We start from the raw sequence: 18963 nt of genomic DNA, 5'->3' as shown, positions 1-18963 counted from the left end.
TCTGAAGAAAATGTGCAGCATCCTTTTGAGTAATATCTAGAGCGTAGCTGAAAATTTCCCCCCAGGAATTGCCTGAGAGGCTGTCACTGCATTTGTTTTCTTTTTAATCCACAAAGTGGGACTGTTCATTTCTGTGGATTTATAGCTGCATGTTCTTCTCTTATGCTGTACAGTTTTGCTTGCAATGCCTGGTGCAGGGAAAAGATCCTTTACACACTTTGATTATCCAAGAATCAAGGAGATTGTGACTCAAATCACATGAGACACTCAAATTAATCAAAACAAAGAGGTCCTGTAATTGCTTTAGTAGAGGTTCAGTGCTGAGTCCAGTTTAGATTTTGCTTTCTGCAGACAGAGCCAGGGACATCAACAGGAAGCATCTGCTCCTGAACCAGGTCATGCTGATGTGGAACGTGGCATGCAGATGCCTTTTGCATGCCTGGGGTGTAGTTCCACACAGGAAATCTTTAGGAACCAGTGTTTCTAGATAAAATGAAGTAGGCAGATTTCCAGATGCACTTTCACTGGAGGCGTAGCAAGAGCAAGAACATGTGTGCGCTGTTATTTTCTGTGATTTGTTTCAAGCTGTGCTTAACTGCAAATGTTTATTGTGCTTGAATGATGGTCACTTCGTGTAATAGTGTTGAAATGTGCCACCATTCAGTGCACTCTATAAGGATACAAAATGAACTTAGAATCTTCATGCTGCATTTCATTTTTGTTGATGTTATGCAAAAAATGAAGTATAGATTTTAATGGGTGAATGTGTATAATGCTACTGTTAAGAAATTCTTAATCTTGTCATCTTTAAGCTTTAGTTATCAATTTGACTTCTATCTTGTCTTGAAAATTCTGTCTATATATAGAAGTATTAGAAGTATAAAAGTAATAGAATATATAAGAATATTAGAAGTGTAAGAGATATCTTTGACATGTTGGTTCCCTTCCCCAATTTAAAATTAAAATACTATGTTTATACAGTATTTAGGTCAAACCAAATGCTGGAAATTCTGTCTTTAATCACACTATTTTGATTTTTCTTTTACAGAAAATTGAAGGTCTCAAAGAAACAACTAGTGTAAGTGTCTTTAATTTTTGTAACTATTATATGTTGTTTCTGAAATTCACTTTATTTTCTTTGGAAAGCGTTAAAAACCTTTTTACGGAAAAATGAGAATCCATATTAGGTCCAACATTTTGATGGCAGAGGCAGCCTGGTTCTGGTGCTGTGTTCGGGTTTCTGTCCAGCACCTTGGAATCATGGAATAGTTGAGGTTGGAAGGGGCCTCTGAAGGTCTGTAGTCCAACCCTATGCTCAGAGCTCCATCAGCTGGAACAGGTTGCTCAGGACCAAATCTGGTTTGGGTTTTGAGTAACTCCAAGGCCGGAGGGTTTACAGCTTCTCTGGACAATCTATTGCAGTGTTTTATCATCCATGAAAGAATAAAAGGTGTTTTCTTCTGTTGAAAATGATTTTCCTGTATTTCTGTTTGTGGCCATTGCTTGTCTTGTCACTGGGCACCACTGAGATGAGTCTTGCTCTGTTTTCCCCTGCCTTCCCAGTGAGATATTGATCCCCCTTGATAAGGTCTCCCTGAGCCTTTTCCTCTCCAGATTAAACAATTCCAGCTCCCTGAGCCTCTCTTCCCATGATAATTCACCTGTCTGCAGCACTCTGGGAGTTTGGAGCTGACCTCTGTTTCACCCTGACAGCCTGGCTGGTGTGTGGCTTTGGAAACTTCAGTTTTCTGCTGCTGTGCTTTTTTCTCTAGAACTAAAAAAGGGGGAAGGGAAAGTAGGGGTTCTGCAGAAGTGAGTGTCCATTTAGTTCACACCCAATATTCTATATAACTAATGCATACAAAATATTAAGGAATGGTAACAATTTTTTTCTGATATTTTTCTTTTCCTAGAGCATGGTAGAATCAATAAAACACTGCATTGTGTTGCTACAGATTGCTAAAGTAAGTACACTGTAAACTATTCTGAATTCCAGTAATAAAGCATTAATCTAATTGAAACCTAAAAGTGCCTTTTATATGATCCAGGAACAAGAAAGTAATTTTAAATTGATTTATGCTTTTATTTTAATGAAGTTTCTGAAATACTGAGTTCCATAGCAGCTCATGGTATCAGTCGCATTTATTTGAGTTTTCCTTCAGATAAACTTTCTTTAGCAGAGTTTTCTATTAGACTAAAGAAGAGCTTAGACAAATCTTGGGTTGACAAAACAGGAACTTAACAAAACTCTTCTTTCTGCTTCATTTAAGAGTGTGGCTAATAAGTAAAAAGGGGAGAAAGATGATGTAAATAATGAAACTGGTTTGGCAAGGTCTGTCACAGGTCTGAAGTTCACAATGATGTTGGAACTTCTTGAAGTTAGAATTGGTTTATTTGAGACTGCAGTGTGAGTAATGCACTTATGCTTTTCATCTACATGTTTAGTTAGATTTTAAAATTTGGGGAGTTTTGGATTTACTTTTTGGTAAATTCTGCCCTTACAGGTTTAACATAATATATTTAGGATATGTTAATTATGAACTGCAGATTCATATCTTGTGACCAAAGTGGAGGGAGGTGATATTTTGTGAAGAAATAAAGATAATTTCAGGCTGATTTACTCAGAACACATTCTGATTTATCCAGAAATAAGTGTGGGCTCTTCATTTTTCTTTTCTATAATCTATAGATTATATAATCTATATCAACTAATCTGTAATCTATATCAACTATTTTGTTTTGCTTTGGAATGCAAGACTGCTGTTTGTCTTCATTTTAGATGCCAGATATGTTGTACAAAATTTCGAGTGCAGTGAAAATTGAAGTATTTAAAATCTTACAGGATCAAAAATCATTCACTGAAAGGATCAGTCCATGTTTTGTGAAATTCAGTTTTCATATCTATTACTTAAGAATTTGTGAAATGCTCGTTAATTAACAAGTTTGTACAAAACCAAAACTTTTTTACAAGCATTAGGGTTGAAACATTGAAATAGTTTTGTGCCACATGAATTTGGAGCTAGGACAGTCTTTATTGCACATGCAGTGATGCTACTTCAATCCTTCACTGTAGTGCCAGCAAGAAAAGCCTTTCAGTATTTAATTTGCTGTTATTTAGTCCTGGATATATTTACAGATGTTTCAGTGCAGTGAAATCAGTAGACTATATGTCATCTTTTTAGGCATTTTATGGAGTAAATTGTAGATAGGTCAGATGGTAATATGCTGATTTTCTTATCTATATGTGATTTGCTGTATTGAGGAAGCTGTTGGAGCTCATTTTTTTCTTAATTACTGTATAAATGTGTTTAATAGTTCTTATTTTCCCAGAGATTTAATTCCTATGAAATTCTACTCTTTTAAAAAAACTCTGCTGTGTAATTAGCAAATGTGAAATTGCAGAGTTATAATCTGCTTTTCAGGCTGTTGATCAGAGCTGGTAATAGGTGGCTGAGTTATCTTTCTTGTTTCTGTTCAATATCAAATCCTGTTTCTGCTCCGTGTGAGTTTATTGGGAGTTAGGCAAACATGACCACTTATGCTGATGCTAAGCGTATTTTAAAGTTCTTTAGGTGGTTTGCTGATGATGGACAAAACTGGTAGTGGCAGGTGCAGTCATTTAGCTCAGGTTCAGTACTTTACTGCTCCAGCCACCATGTGAGTGTAAAGGCAGGTGGAATTTGAGTCCCCCAAAGGTGCTAACACTTGCTTTTTGTTGCAGTAAATCAGACCTTGAAGTCCTTCTTTCAGTACCACTAAATATTAACCAGTGTAAATAGGTGATCTTATCCACTAAGGAGTGGAGGTTTACTGTTTGGTTTTTTGCTAAACCATATCTAAAGCTCTTTTGGAGCTGTTGAAGACAAGGTGGGTTAAAGGGGTGCCTTATGCGCAGCTAATTGAAAGATGTTGATCCACATATAGTGAAGAAAAATTCCCAGTACTTTAATAGGCTTTTTTCTGCTTCATCTCTTCACCTTCTTTCTCTCTCAGGCAGCTGTACTTATTGACTACAAGGGAATTCTGTCTTCCTTCCCCCCCCACTTTTCCATTAGCTGTTAGAATCCTGATTTCCTGCTGCCATAGAAAATTTGTGATACAGAGGGGTTTGGGTTTTTTTCCACAGTTCTGCGAGTTGCTTGTGTATGATGCAATCTCTGTGTAAAAATGTGTTGTGCCTGACTGTAGCTTTGTGCTCTCCATTAGAGACCTTTTAAGATTCTGCAGGTTTTTTTTCCCCAAGTCTGTAGGGCAAGTATGGCTGCTGACTGACACTGCTGAGAATAAATCATCTTAACACCACCCTGCACCCATTTTTACTTCTACAGTGCCTTTCTCATTAGGAGCCAGACTTGCTAATCTGTGTACCTTGATTGGGTTACCACTTTTCTATAGACTTAAAACTTTCTGTTTCCAACACACAGTCATTTATTGTGTAGATTATTTTGGAACATTGAGGCAAACCTGGATTTTTGCACGCTGGAATTCTGTTTCTTTTTTTAGTTGTGTGTTCAGTTTCTGTTTCATGGATTTTTACCTGTCTTAGTATTTGGACAGTTAAAGTTTCATTAAACTTGCTGGTAAATCGAGTGTGTAATTATGCCACTCGTACTGAGGTGACCCATGATGTTTTCAAAATAATGAAGTAAATACCAGCTAAACAGGAATATGTCATAATACATTCATTGCTTATCAAAAAGCAGTCAAAATAAACAAGGTGGGATAGGCAGGTTGGAGCATTTGTTTGTCCCCTTTGTGTGTGTGGCAGTTGAAGATGTCCAGCTTTGCTGATGTGTGTGATGTAAAATACATTAAATGTTCTGCCAGTGACGTAGTAAACCTCAGTCTTAGAAGTATGTGTGTGTTATGAAGTACCTTTTATAATGTAAATATTTAGTTTTGCATCCTTCCCTTCTCTTTTTCTCTCCATTTCTGGCAGTCTTGCCTGCCCAGCCTTGTGGAATTTCTGCCTCCCTTACCTAATTGGTGCTGCTACTGGTGCATTACTGAGGTGGGATAGCAAGCATCAGTACTCCGCAGGATCTTTGTGCTTTATTTCTTAGGTCTTAGAGATGATGGACACAACATGGGGGTTTTGTGTGTTGGGAAAAAAAAGATGCATTCTGTAAATTTGCAACCTAGTGGAACTTGTTCTTGGTGCTCTTTTTATCCTGGAAAGCCAGGCTTCAAAAATGTCAACTAGCAGACATGAAATTTGGACAGCCTATTGCCAACTGTATAAGCTAAGGAAGGATATATTAAGTATCAAAATATAAATATGTGCCAACTTTCTTAATACTTCTTACAGCTTTTTTTTTTTTTTTCTTATTCCTCTAAACTGTCACTGGAAATCCAGGGGAATACTCTGCAGACAAGTCTTAACGTTCACACTGGGCAAAGCTATGGATCCATGTAGTGACTAAGATGAACTTTGCAGCAGAAGGGAAGAGATTTGGCTTAGTGTTCAGTAAAATTTATAGTGTTGCTGGTAAAGTATTAAAACTGTGATTGGCATTAACTGGTGTGCTGCTCATGTCATTTCCCCTGGGGACGGATGTTTTCCATACATTGCCTGTTCTTTCACATCTGCTTCTAGGCAAAATCTGAGATAGTAAATAACCTAAAAGCATTTTAAATTCTAATGAATGTCAAAAAGCGAAAGTTAAAACCTTTCAACTTAAATTACCTTCTGCCTTTCTTGTGTGATAATCACAGAAACTGAGAACTTAATCTTTCAGGGACTTACAGGAGCTGCAGAGCATATTTCAGGGAGCTCTTAGGTGTTTGGGAAGCACCTACATTATAAGGCAGGATTGTACTCTGCAATGCAGAAAGGATATTTTTAAAATTGTTTACACTCACGTGGACAGGCCCTCAGAAAATGCTGATCTTCAGAGGTGCAGTGACTCTGTGGAATTGTGTCTTCCAAGTTTAGTTACTGTATCACACGATGAGGAACAATTTATGGCTGAAAATGTAAACATTCCTGAGAGAAACTCGCTGTTCTCGCTTAGCACAGAACTGATAAGTCATGAAAGATTGTTATGTTGATATTTTTAACATTTTTTCCTTAAGGACCAAAATAATGAGGAGAAGCACGCAGATGGACTTATAGTAAGTTTAAATCTAATCTTTATCTCCTTTTAATTCTGCAGAACATGTGAACAGAGACCTGAATATTTCCACTCACTCTGCAACATGCTTCTTCCTTTCTCTAATTTACCGCTTCCAGTGTCTTGTTAAAATTCCTGTTGAGTCCTTAGCTCCTGAGGTTGGCTAACACCCTTGTCTTTAGAAAATAGAGTGGTCAGTTTTGTATGGAGTGTCTTGAACAGCAGCATTGTGACTGAACACTTAGATAGAAATCTTCCATGTGAACAGATGAAAGGGAAAAATACTGAGATAGAAATAGTTCCGTGTTCCATCTGAAGTATCTTTGTGTAGGAAATAGATCTGCTGTCCGTGTGCTTCAAGTAGTTTGTCTTTTCTACAGTGCTGCTCCTTTGATGCAGAGTTGTGTAATGTCTGTCTAAGCAATGTTTCTTCTTTAATAGAACTTATGCATTTTTAATGTAACTTCTGTCATTTTTGGTTTTGGTCACATGTGATTTCTCTTTCTTTGTTCTTTTTTTGTCACTTGAGTACATTTCAGATACTTTTAATAGGAGATCAGTTTCAGTAAAAACTCTAAAAATCCTAATGTGTTTTCATCAGAGCTGACAGTAATTCCCAGGCCTTAGTTGTTTTTCCCCTACAAACAGCTTTTAGCAGTAGGATTTTCTGGTGTGAAGCTTGGACTGAAGATGCACATGCGTATTTCAGTTTTGTGCTTATCATAAATAAGGTGCACTATTATGTGCCCTGCAGATGTAACATAATTCAGATCTTAGTATGAGGGAGCAGGTTCTGTGATGTCCCCTAGAAAAGAGGAGCTGTGGAAAAGAGAACCTCCATGTTCACAGGTGACCTGCACATCTGGTCTGCAACTCAGAACTTTCATAGAGATATTGCAGCTTCATATAGTTTGAATTTAATTAGCCACTGGTCTTATTATCTGTGGGCTGGCTTATACTGAGGAAGAAAAATATTTCTGTACGTATAGATTAACTATGGATCAGTGATTGTGTAGTCTGAAATTGTGATCCTGTGAAGGTCAACATCACCTTGGGCTAAAGGTCAGGATTTCACTTTAAACTTAGGCAGAAATACAATCATTGTTTGCTGCCATGGTGGGATGAGTCTTTTTTCTGTGTAATTGTTATTCAATTGTTATTAAACTCGGAGTAGGAGACTTTGAGGTCTGCCTTCATCTGTTTCTAGCCCATGAAGGCATCCCTCAAAATATCCAACAAGAAACTCCAATTCATGTTGCAGCTTTGGAGAATTGTTTAAGGATGAGGTTACAATCCTGACAACAGAATCACAGTTACTTTGTTCTTTCTTTATCATACCAATGTTCTGTGTCATATGGATTATTAGTTTCCCTAAAAAAATGAAGGAGACGTAGATAGCAATAGCATCCTGTGTATCACAGAACCATCTTGGGTTTTAATTCTTAACTCTTAGGATGGGCTCATAATTTTAAGCTGTGAACTCTGTAGGACAGGGATCTTCCTTTGTTGAATGCATAATTTCACGAGGAGATCAAGTACTGGGTAAGGGACATTGCCTTTATGCTGGAATACAGTGGACTAATAGTACCTGTACTGGATTATTTGTATGTTGGTTAGTAACACCAATGAAAATGTAGAAAGCTACTTGTATGGCTGGTTTTAATGGAGATTTTTTTTTTAGATAAACAGAGAATAATAGTTCTGTTTTCAATTAAAAAATTCCTGTGCTATAAAAAAATAGTAGAATTTTTCACTGATTTTTACAGTCATACAGTGTCCTGAGTTGAAAGGGATCCACAGGGATCATAGTGTTCCAACTCCTGGCTCTTCACAGGACAGCCCCAAAAATCACACCATGTGTCTGACAGCATTGTCCAAACATCCAAATGTAGAACGAAGTTCAGAATTTCAGGTAACCAGGAAAGAAGGCAAGGAAGAAATTTTCCTTTAGTAGGAAAATGGGAGGAAGATTAAAATGAGCCCATTTCCCTCAGTCTGAATGCAAACAGAAATTAATGGACTAGAGGGAGAGGAGAACAGATGTAGACACTTCTTTTAAATACTGGTGTGAAAAAGAGGATAGGGATGAACATACTAACCGAATTTTTGAGCAAACTGAGCAAAAATTTTCATAGTTCTGATAGATCAGGCATTTAAATTGCAAGGTGTTAGGAAAAGGGTTTTATGTGCCTTTTACTCAAGTAACAACCCAGAAGTTCTGGTGGTTGTGTGTAAACATAAACAACAAAGAGTGCTTAGGTGATATTTTGATTTAAAAGACATGGCAGTTTAGATTTCCAAGGGTCTTGATGCATAAAACCCAAGGACATCGACTGGGGACAGTGACTTTGGGGTGGGGAGCATTGAATTGACCTGGTGCTTCCTTTTCCAAGTGCCCACATTCAGATGTAGGTTGAGATGTCCTCTGCTGAGCTGCACTGAACACTGTCAGCTTGCTTTGGGAAGAATTTCATCAACAAAGCTGCTTCATGGCTCTAAGCATGCTGATGATTCTTGTTTTGATTTATGGGCTGATCTGCTGTGGTCTAAACAAATGAATTTTGGGGGAAAAAATATAAAAATTGAAAATACAAGATTACCTAATTTTTGGCCAGATAATTTGCATCTAACTTTCCACTCTTTGCATGCCTTATTAATTCATAGACATAGGGTGGCATACCAGAAGCCAGAACCTGATATAAGTATTCCTTATAGGACGCTTCAAATCTGCATCAAATTGAATTTAGTGTACAGTCTGTGTAAAGAATCAAAATATTACCACTTCAAAAGTATTTCTCATGTCCTCAACTGTCAATTTGTGTTTTACTTCCTCTCTTAGGGATTCGCTCTCTCGCATTTGGGCATTTCTCATGCTCACAATGTTCTTGCTATCTGTGCTTCATTTTGTTTTAATTGAGGGGAAAAAAAAAAAAAAAAAAGTGCTTTTCCTTCTCTTGCCTAGAGCACCATCAACCCCGTGGACGCCGTGTATCAGCCCAGCCCCTTGGAGCCGTCGGGGATCAGCGCGATGCCTTCCCAAGCTGTCACACTTCCAGGTAGGCTGGGAACAGCCAGGAGCAGGGCAGTGACTGCAGTGCAGTGGGCAGGGGACAGCTCCGTGTCACACAGGACAGGGCACCCTGCACTCAGTGCTGCACACTCAGCTCAGAGGGGCTGAGCAAGGGCAGGAGCTGGAGGAGCATTCTCACCAACCTGCCCCTGGTTCTGAAGAGAAGCTGATGTGTTTTGCTTGCTCTCAGTTACTGGCTTGCATTTCTAACACTCTTTTTAATAATGAAACTATCATTTTCAGCAAATGCTTTCTAGCTAAAAACTGCATTTTTTTTTTTAAATGCCATCTTTGCTTAATAAAAAAAGGACCTAGGTAAAAGTGATGGCTACATGTTTTTCTGTCCAAATGGCTTTTATAGAAAATTATTTAATTTTTGGAGGTGAGGTGAAGTAATGTGGAATCTCCTTCTGAATTTTGGGGTTAACATATCAAAATATCCCCTAGAACCTGCTCAGTTGTGCAAGTCAGAGCAGCGACCCTCCTCTTTGCCTGTGGGACCTGTAGTAGCATCGCTGGGAAATCAGACTCCAACACCAAATAGTACAGGTACAGTCCTGGGTAACTTTTATTGAAATACAAGAAACCCTGTAATTAGTCATTAAGACAACAATATATTGGCCTACACCTTGCTTTTAATCAACACCAATTTCAATGTTTTGTTAAAACCAGTAATGCTGCTCTTTCTCCCCACCATGTATACACAATATGCACGAGTTTTACCAGCTTCCCTTTGTCTCTCAGCATTGCAGTCTTGCAGTAATTGGAGAAAACATGTCCCTTAAACTTTACTGGTGTTCTGTGCTGTTCATTTTTCTTGTGACTTTCCTTTTATCATCTGTTAAACTCAGTATGAACCTGCCTAATTATTGTTTTTTATTTTGTACGTCCCTCTTCTGAGTTCATATTGCTCTTTATTGATTTGAACAATTCTTGTTTAAGCAGATTTTGAAATAATTTGTTTTTATTGAGTCTGTAATTTTTAATACTCCACAGGAAGTGGGCAGTCAGCACCTAGCAGCAGTCTCACCTCTCCAAGCCATGTCAACCTGTCTCCAAATACAGTCCCAGATTTTTCTTACTCCAGCAGTGAGGATGAGTTCTATGATGCTGATGAATTCTACCAGAGCAGTTCTTCCCCAAAGCGATGTATGGAGTAAGTAGCTGACAGTGTGCAGTGTGTGCTGAATGCAGTTTGTATCTACAAGGGTATGGCTTGTCTGCTTGCAGAAATTGGTTAGAAAAGGTGAGGGAGATAAAAAAGCCATTTTGTGTAACAGAGTGAGATCAGCCCTGCCCTCAGCTGCAGACAGGTGTCTATGAGGGAGACAGTTTCTTCCTCTGCTCCTTCCCCTTCCATCAGATATATATTGACAAACAAACCAAACTTTGGAAGCCCCCAGCTCAGAGCTGTAATCTGATGCCACGGTGCATTTCATGTGCATTTGCTGCAACCTTTGGTTAAATGGCTAATTCCCTCACACATTTGCTAAAAAACATTCTATGAAGGTGGCACCCTTTCTCCAAAATCTCTATTTACTCTTCATTTTTTATTAATTGGAGAATTAATTTTGAGAGATGCTGCACGTTCCAAAGAGAGATTAGTCAGCTGTTTTCTGCCTTTATGTGTTATCTGAGGCTGCAGGCTGTCCCATTCCTTCAGCTGCAATCCATTCTGAGCTTTCTGTGAATTAGTATGCAGCATGTATATTAATGTCTGCCACTGCACATATATTGATGTCTATCACTAAATTCCTTGTCTGTGAATATCAAATGACAAGAATTTGGTCTGAATTACTTAATTTGAACTGTGAAAATTTATTATTCTTCTTTAGTTCTTCAGGGTCTGCTGCAGTCCTGACTCGGAGCAGCACAGGGAGCAGCCTGAAACGTCCGGATACCACGGAGTCCCTCAACTCTTCCATGTCTAATGGCACAAATGATGCTGGTAAGTGGCCTGTGGGAACTTTCAGTAAGGAGTTATTGCTTGTTAATCTGTGTAAACTGGGTCAATATATGCAGGATCATATATATATATATATGTGGCAAGGTATTTATGGGAAGTGGTTTAGCTATTGTTTCTTTACTAATCAAAGATTGCTGAATTGTAGGATTTAAACCCTGTGTTTTTTCACAGTTACATATGTGCTAATTAAATACAGTCTGGTTTTGAAGGTTTAGAGGAAAACAAAAGCCATTTGGTCTTTCAGATCTCTTTGATCCTCCCGACGATCGAGAAGATGATGGGGAAGGAGAGTCGGTGGAGGAGCACAAAAGTGTTATCATGCATCTCTTGTCACAAGTGAGATTAGGCATGGACCTAACCAAGGTAAACCTGCTGGTGTTCATGGGGATGGGAGGGGCAGTAAACCTGGAGTTCTGTGTAAAAAATGTTACATAATTTAACTACGTATTTGTTCTAAGAGCTACTTAAGCTGTAATCTCTTTAGCATGGTACTTTTGAATTGGAGTTTTTGCTGGAAGGGGAAAAATAGCTGCAGAATAAGTATATCCAGATGCTAAAATCTGTTTGGGAAAATGTTTTGCTATGGAAAGTAGCTGTTTGTTCTCTTTGAACCTAATTCTTGGAGTGCTTGTGAAACTAGCATAAGGGGAATGCTCCTATCTTTAGCTTCCTAGAGCAAAGAGACAAGATCCTGAAGTATGGTGACATTCAATAAAATATAAAGTAAAAGGCAGAAGTAACCATATAGTGAAAAGCTTTGCTTAGTTGGGATCTTCATGAGTAAATAAGTTGCCTGTGTATTTTGAAATGCTACATTTATGTCTGGCAAGGAAGGGGTTGGGTTCTTCACGAATGAGATTCATGCTGGTGTCTGTCTGAAGGCAGAATGAACAGCGTTCTGAAAGTGTTGGTCTTCCCAGGCAGCTTGGATAAATTTAAACAAGTAATTCCAGAGTGAGAAAAGGCAGGAGAGATCAATCCTTATCCTTAAGTGGATGAATTGAACTGTCCAGCCTGGAATGAACAGTAGATAATAAAAAGATAACACTTTTCTGGGGAAACAGCCAGCAGCTCACAAGCAAACTGCTCAAGGTTTCTGGCAGTTCTGAATAGGAATTGATCCAAACTGTGTCTGTTCTGGGAATTCCTGGGATAGCTGAAAATTACTGATCTCAAGTTAGGCTGCCAGAGATCTTTATGAGCATGTACCATGTCAGCAACAGTAACTGACAGTGGATCACACTGAGCAGATCCACAAGAATGGACCTTTGGGAGGTAGTAGAGAAGAGCTTAACCTTCCTCTTGATAGAGATGTAGCAGGGTGGGACTGTGAGTGCCTGTAACTGAAAATTGACAGTATTCACAGAGATGAAATTAAATCAACAGTAACACTGTAATTCAGAACAGCTTTTGATGTGCTCTGAGTGGGACTAGAATCCATATAGGATGAGACTGTTCCTATTGAACCTTAGGGTTTGTAGAAGATGCCAACTGCCCTACATGTGTCAGAACTCATTGGTGAGCTTAAACTCTCAATCAGCTCAGAGCACACAATGCTATGAGTGTTCTGTTTGCTATTTACAGTTGGCTTTTTTACAGGATATTCAAATACCTTCAGCTAGATGAGTTGTTTTTCTTCACTCAGGTTGTTCTTCCAACGTTTATCCTGGAAAGAAGGTCGCTGTTGGAAATGTATGCTGACTTCTTTGCACATCCGGACTTGTTTGTCAGGTATTTGACTTTGGAACAGGAACATTCACTAATTCTCCTACTTGCCCTTGTGGGCTGCCAGAAGTTGGTAGTTTTGAAGAGTATTGCTTGCATTTTGGTTTAAACTTCAAAACCAGTCAAATCAGCCAAACTTCTAGTTGTAAAACGACCAAGCACCCATAAAACTTTCCTCTATCCAAGCTCCCTGCTTATATTTCACTCTGCCTGACCTTTATTTTTTCTTCTCTCTGTAGCATTAGTGACCAGAAGGATCCCAAGGAGAGGATGGTTCAGGTGGTTAAATGGTACCTCTCAGCTTTCCATGCAGGAAGGAAAGGGTCAGTTGCTAAAAAGCCTTACAATCCCATTCTGGGGGAGATCTTCCGATGCCACTGGGTGTTGCCTGGCACTGAAGATGATGTGGTGAGTTTCTCCTGGTGTTTCTTTGGAGCTCAGAAAGCAGAAATGCAGCCCAAAGCTTTGTTAAGTCACTGACTGAAATGGATTATGCTGTGCTTAAGTAGCAAATCAGCAAACTATAGCAATTTCTTAACCAACTCTCCCCCTTCCTTCCTTGTTTTATTTGGACAGAAGAATAAAATATCTTGCATAACGAAATTTATTAGTTTTTAAAGAACTACTTGATGTGTTGAAAATATCCTTTTTCCCTGAACTGATAGCACTGATTATGAAGCACTAATTATGAATTCATTTATTCCCAAAGTTCTGATCTTTTGTTTTAATTTTTAAGCCAGTGCACCCCGGTGGGGGTGGGTTTTTTTGTTGTTTTTATTTTTTGGCACCTCATTTGGGCTTCTTTTCTTAGGGAGTTGCCAATGATGGGGTGGGAGGTGATGCTGTGGGGTGCTTCATGTAGCCTCAGTGTAATACCTCTTAGTCAATGTGATTATTTGGGTATAAGGCATGTATTTTTCCCATTTTCTTTGCTTCCCACTGATTTGCTTGCTCAGATCTTGTTTCTGAGGTGAATATTTGCCCTCCAATTTGCTGGCACAAAGGCAGTGCTGGATTTGGGCTTCCATTGCTTCTAACCATGAATTAATTACACTTCACATTCTTTGCCACAGGAAAGAATATTACTTTATGGTTTTGTGGTACATGAAATCTGATCATTATTAATATGCAGATCAGACTTTTTCAGAAGCAAAACCAAAAACTGTTTCTGCCTTACTTAAATATTATTTTGTAATTGGGTTTATACATGAATCTTTCAGTTTAACTGTTTTTTCTGGGGACAATTAAAGACATTTATATTTAAAAATAAGAGACTAGAAACTCTATCCTTTAGAAAGGATCATAGACAGGACTAAGGAATCCTGAAATACATTTTTAGAACCCTTTAAAGATGGAGGCAGCTTCTCTGGGAAGCTTCCAGTGTTTTCAGGCACAGTGAGTGATGGAATCCTCTCCCCTGTCCCACAGGAGCCAGTCTCAGAAGGACCAGTCCCCTGGGTCAGTAAAAGCAACGTCACCTTTGTGGCAGAGCAGGTCTCTCACCATCCTCCAAGTAAGTTGTGACAGTCCCTTTGCCCAGGAGAGGTGGCAGCTGGAGAGGGGTGACTGTAAAATCAGCTCTTGGCTTTAATCTTGATTTGTACTTTCTCTCCAGATTTAAAAGCTGAAAATTTATAAATAGGCTGAAAATTTTTAAACTGCTTTTGTGAGAAACTAACTGCAAACTAGGTTGCCACATCAAGTGTGAGGCATGTGGGGATATTTCCCAATGAATGGATTTGGAAAAAAGATATGAATGTCTTGTGCTGCTGTTTTTAATACCTGCCTCTTTCTTCAGTTTCAGCATTTTACGCGGAGTGTTTTAGCAAGAGGATACAGTTCAATGCTCACATATGGACCAAGTCCAAATTCCTAGGAATGTCTATTGGGGTCCATAACATAGGGCAAGGTAGGTGTGTGTAAATTGAACAGCAGAAATTAAATTCTGCAACTAGGATTTTTCATAGAATAATTTACATAAATTGTTTAAAGTTATCATACTAAATGTAAGCAATGGTTGAATTCATGTAACTGGGGCTTATGTATCTGGGAATCAGAGATTCCTTCCACACTTTCAGCCCACTCTGTGTGCTGAAAACACCTAGAGCCCAGTTTTTCGCAAAAATACAGCCATCCCTGGCTCCTCCAGAAGTTGGGCATTCTCAGCATCCTTTAAAAATGAAGCTCCCCACCTTTCTTTTCATGGCACCTTTCTTTAATGGCATTTTCATGAGATCATCATGAAAAATTCTGTACAGGTTTTGCTTCATGTTTTTAAAATCTGTTTTTATTTTTCCTTAACAGGGTGTGTTACATGCCTAGATCATGATGAACACTATATTTTGACTTTTCCTAATGGCTATGGAAGGCAAGTAAATGCTCTAATTGGTATTTTCATTTTTAATGCCTTGTAATATTTAATTTTTAGTATTTATTGGGGCAAGAGCTTATAATTATGTGCATTTATACATTTCTAATTGCAGGTCTATTCTCACTGTGCCATGGATAGAGCTGGGTGGGGAGTGCAGCATTAGTTGCTCAAAGACAGGTTACAACGCTTCCATCGTCTTCCACACAAAACCATTTTACGGAGGAAAGAAGCACAGAATTACAGCTGAAATTTTGTAAGCAGCTTTCTTCATCTCACTTTTTTCCTTCCTTAAATGCCAACAGTTTTAACAAGACAGTCAAGAGTGTAAAATGCTGAAGCAGCAACACCCAAAAGAAACTTAGCTCGTGATTACCTGTCATGGAATTGGCCATTTTAGAGCACAAATTTGTGAGAGGAAGCTGCACAGGCCTGTGCCCTACTTTATCCTGCTTGAAAACATCTTCAACTAATTCCCAAAGGGAACTTTGCTCTCCTGAATTAGCAAAAGTGTCTCCATCATTACCTTTCCCACAAATAAAAATACTGCAGCAAGCCTTGGGATACTGTTCACAGTGTGTCAGTTACAGCTCTGCTGCAAATTTCACATATTTTTACCTCTGGTTTGGTGGATTTTGGATAAACCCTGTGCACAAACCCAACACAGAGAATTCAGTGGAGATTCCTATTGTATTTGGAGATGTACTGGGATGTCAGCAAGTGAATGCTGACAAAATGAGGTTGAACTTGGTTTTAAATCATTGACACATTGATAGATGCCATTTAAAAACTAGTATCTTTTTTTTCCCACTAGTCTGGGGAAGAAGTGGACTGCAAAACCTTTTTAAGCTAAAACTCACCACCCTAAATGTGTGTGGCAGGCCTGTAATTGCTTTCCTAAACTCTAAATGCAGATCCAGCCCTCAGGCAAGCCCTGTTCTACCCTGATCAGTGCTTCCTGTTCAGGTTTATGTAACTCATTCATGCCAAACTGCCCCCTTGTAAACAGAACCCTCCTCTCTTCTGTGCTGGGCATGGACACTTTGGCTGATAGAAACCAGGCTTTACAGAAACTATTTCAGTATTTTATGGCAAGGTCCTTTACTAGGAACAAGTTTTGATCCTTTAGGATTTTTCAGTTGCTGTAATACAGCTGAGACATGACTGTTTGTTTCTCTTTAGTTCTCCAAATGACAAGAAACCCTTCTGCTCCATTGAAGGAGAATGGAATGGGGTCATGTATGCAAAGTACTCCACAGGGGTAACACAGCCTGCTTTCTTTTTTCTCTTTTCATCAGAAATACAAGATTGTACTTTGAAAGGGGGTTTGGGGTGGTTTTGTAGGTTTGATATTTTATTTTAAATAACCATTAATAGTTGGAACCTCCTATGAGGCTGCCCAAAAGAATGCTGAACTGGGGATAAAACTTGTTCATTTATTTTTTAGAAAGCTTGATTTCTGTACAAGAAGAGAATCTGAAGAATTACCATGTTTCGTGTATTTCCTGCTAACCAGGGTACTGGAGTGGGAGGGTGTATAAATTTGAAGTCTAGCTCAAGAACTAAATAGATTTATTTCTTTTTCATCTTCCACTCCAGGAGAATGCTGTCTTTATAGATACCAAGAAAATGCCTACAATAAAGAAGAAGGTAAGGAAATTGGAGGACCAAGACGACTTTGAGTCTCGCTGGTAAGAACTTCAGTTAACTGGGAACATTAAGGTTTTATTTTAGTTAGACTCCAGTTTGAGTACAGGGACTAAGGCTGCTCTGACCCCAGCACTGCATGCTCTGCTCTCCCCAAGCCCAGGTACAGGCAGGCTGGGGATTTAAGGGGGAAGAGGAGCCCTGGAGCTCTCAGTCACATCCTGATTGGGATCAAATGTTCAGGGAGGTCTGGAGAGGTCCAGCACAGCCTCCTCCCATGACAACACAAATATCAAATATCCCGAGGGCTTTCCTGCCCTTTCTCTAACCTGAGATCTGCCTTTATTCACTGCTGTTGTCTACAACTTGTAGCACTGTGCTGCCATAAAAGCCTCCCTTGCCCTTTCTCTCCCAAGCCTCTGGAAGGACGTGACCTACAACCTGAAGATCAGAGACATTGACGCAGCCACGGCTGCCAAACACGCCCTTGAGGAGCGGCAGAGAGCTGAGGCCAGGGCCAGGAAGGAGAACGAGACCTCGTGGGAAACAAGGGTGAGCTTTATTCCACCAGAGCGTGAAGTTCGACCTGCAGCCTCTGTTCCTTTCTTGTCGAGCCATGAAAAGCTTACACGTGGTTATTCCTTTGCAGTTATTCCATGAGGATGGGGAGTGCTGGGTGTACGATGAGCCGCTGCTGAAGCGCCTCGCTGCCAACAAGCACTGAGGGGTGCTGGGGCCAGGGAGCCTCGGCTGAGCAGAGCTGGCAGCTGAGCCCAGACACCCCCAGTGACCATGTACAGCCACGGCACAGCCCCACCCCTCCAGCTGCAGTGGTTCCTATCTCAGGGATACTGGACTTTACTGAGACAGACAAAGCAATTCACGAGAGGCTGAGCAGCTCCGGGCAGGGACTGGCTCTGGTGGCATTCCCCGGCTCAGGCCCTGCTCCTGCTGCCTCTGGAGCAGGGAGAGGCTGGGCCTGGGGCACAGACACTCCATAACCACTGTGAAGGCCACGGCGGTGGGAGCAGTTGCATAATAATCCTGGGTCCTACATATTTAAAAAGCAAGAAACAAAATGCAAGATGTCATTTAAATCTCGCTGATGTTTGCAATGTGTAAATATGAGGATTCCTCTGATGGGACAATTTGTTAGAAAATGCTACATAAATGTTATCTTCCACCTGTATGATAATCAAATCTTTTGGCATTTCAGTGTCTTGCCCAAAATAACTTTGTTATTTTGAGATTGAAATGTAACCATAGATAATTCTACCCAATGCATCTTAAAGCTTCATAAAATAGATTTTTCAAACTTCTCTTATGGACTTTTTATTTATTTCATAATAAACCTTTGCAGGAAGACTGCTTTCAGTTGAGTCATGATAAATTGATTATGTGAAATGTATTAGCGGCCTTTGGTTTTTTTCACTGGAATAATCCTTGCAGCTACACCTACTTCTTTAAGTAGTTAACAAACTAGCAAAATGAGCATTTGCAGCATCCACAGGAGAAGTTTTCTGAACTCTACATCCAGCCTTGCCAGCACTTCAGGAATCTTTGAATTGTGTGCTTTTGCTACAGTTAATGATTGAGTAAGTAGCTAGATGTAGCAATCAAACTACTTTTCTCTCCACGGTTAAGTCTAGCTTTTATTTGATTTCATCTTAGTTTTGTCTATGTTGCACATACAGAAAAACTAAAAAAGCAGTGTGAGATGGAAGCCTTGGGCTTTTCTCCCCCTCCCACCCACTGTCACTGCTCCAGGAGCGCTGCAGATCCTTTCCTGAGGAGCTGTCACTGCTGTTGAGGAGCTGCTGCAGCACTGCAGGGATGGTACAAGCCAGGCTGAACACAAAGGCAGAGCCCACAGCTCCAGACAGCTGGAGAGGAGAACGTGGCACCCGTGGGGAAGTCAGGGCTGTGCCTCTTCTTAATGAACTTGGGAAGGTGATGAGAGGTTGGCTGGAAACTTGAGGAAAGCTTCCTCAGTGTCTGAATGGGCATCTTCATCCCAGCTACCACTACAGCTCTGGTTTAATAAAAATAGGTTTGTAATGTTGATGTTGCAGAA

The 18963-nt window shown here is 39.7% G+C and overlaps 1 protein-coding gene across 6 annotated transcripts in view; it reads left to right on the top strand.

Moving 5' to 3' along the window:
- OSBPL9 (oxysterol binding protein like 9) overlaps nucleotides 1-18204 on the top strand; it is a 58216-nt gene extending 40012 nt beyond the window's left edge. For 3 of the 6 annotated variants that reach the window (XM_083868082.1, XM_083868084.1, XM_083868085.1), the window contains 18 exons: nucleotides 1049-1078; nucleotides 1914-1964; nucleotides 6076-6114; nucleotides 9076-9169; nucleotides 9631-9732; nucleotides 10180-10339; nucleotides 11019-11131; nucleotides 11394-11512; nucleotides 12795-12880; nucleotides 13114-13282; nucleotides 14303-14387; nucleotides 14673-14783; nucleotides 15179-15242; nucleotides 15358-15498; nucleotides 16425-16503; nucleotides 16842-16933; nucleotides 17306-17441; nucleotides 17539-18204. In XM_083868082.1, the coding sequence (XP_083724208.1) occupies nucleotides 1049-1078; nucleotides 1914-1964; nucleotides 6076-6114; nucleotides 9076-9169; nucleotides 9631-9732; nucleotides 10180-10339; nucleotides 11019-11131; nucleotides 11394-11512; nucleotides 12795-12880; nucleotides 13114-13282; nucleotides 14303-14387; nucleotides 14673-14783; nucleotides 15179-15242; nucleotides 15358-15498; nucleotides 16425-16503; nucleotides 16842-16933; nucleotides 17306-17441; nucleotides 17539-17613 (1746 nt within the window). In that variant the 3' untranslated portion in view covers nucleotides 17614-18204. Of the gene's footprint in view, nucleotides 1-1048; nucleotides 1079-1913; nucleotides 1965-2338; nucleotides 2408-6075; nucleotides 6115-9075; nucleotides 9170-9630; nucleotides 9733-10179; nucleotides 10340-11018; nucleotides 11132-11393; nucleotides 11513-12794; nucleotides 12881-13113; nucleotides 13283-14302; nucleotides 14388-14672; nucleotides 14784-15178; nucleotides 15243-15357; nucleotides 15499-16424; nucleotides 16504-16841; nucleotides 16934-17305; nucleotides 17442-17538 lie in introns of those variants that run through there. The other 3 variants (XM_083868083.1, XM_083868086.1, XM_083868087.1) reach the window with 3 other exon arrangements.
- The last annotated feature ends 759 nt before the right edge of the window (nucleotides 18205-18963 follow it).

The sequence above is a fragment of the Zosterops lateralis genome, assembly GCF_965231275.1.
Source record: "Zosterops lateralis genome assembly, chromosome: 9".
NCBI classification, from domain to species: Eukaryota; Metazoa; Chordata; class Aves; order Passeriformes; family Zosteropidae; genus Zosterops; species Zosterops lateralis.
This window is presented reverse-complemented; position numbering and strand designations above follow the sequence as displayed.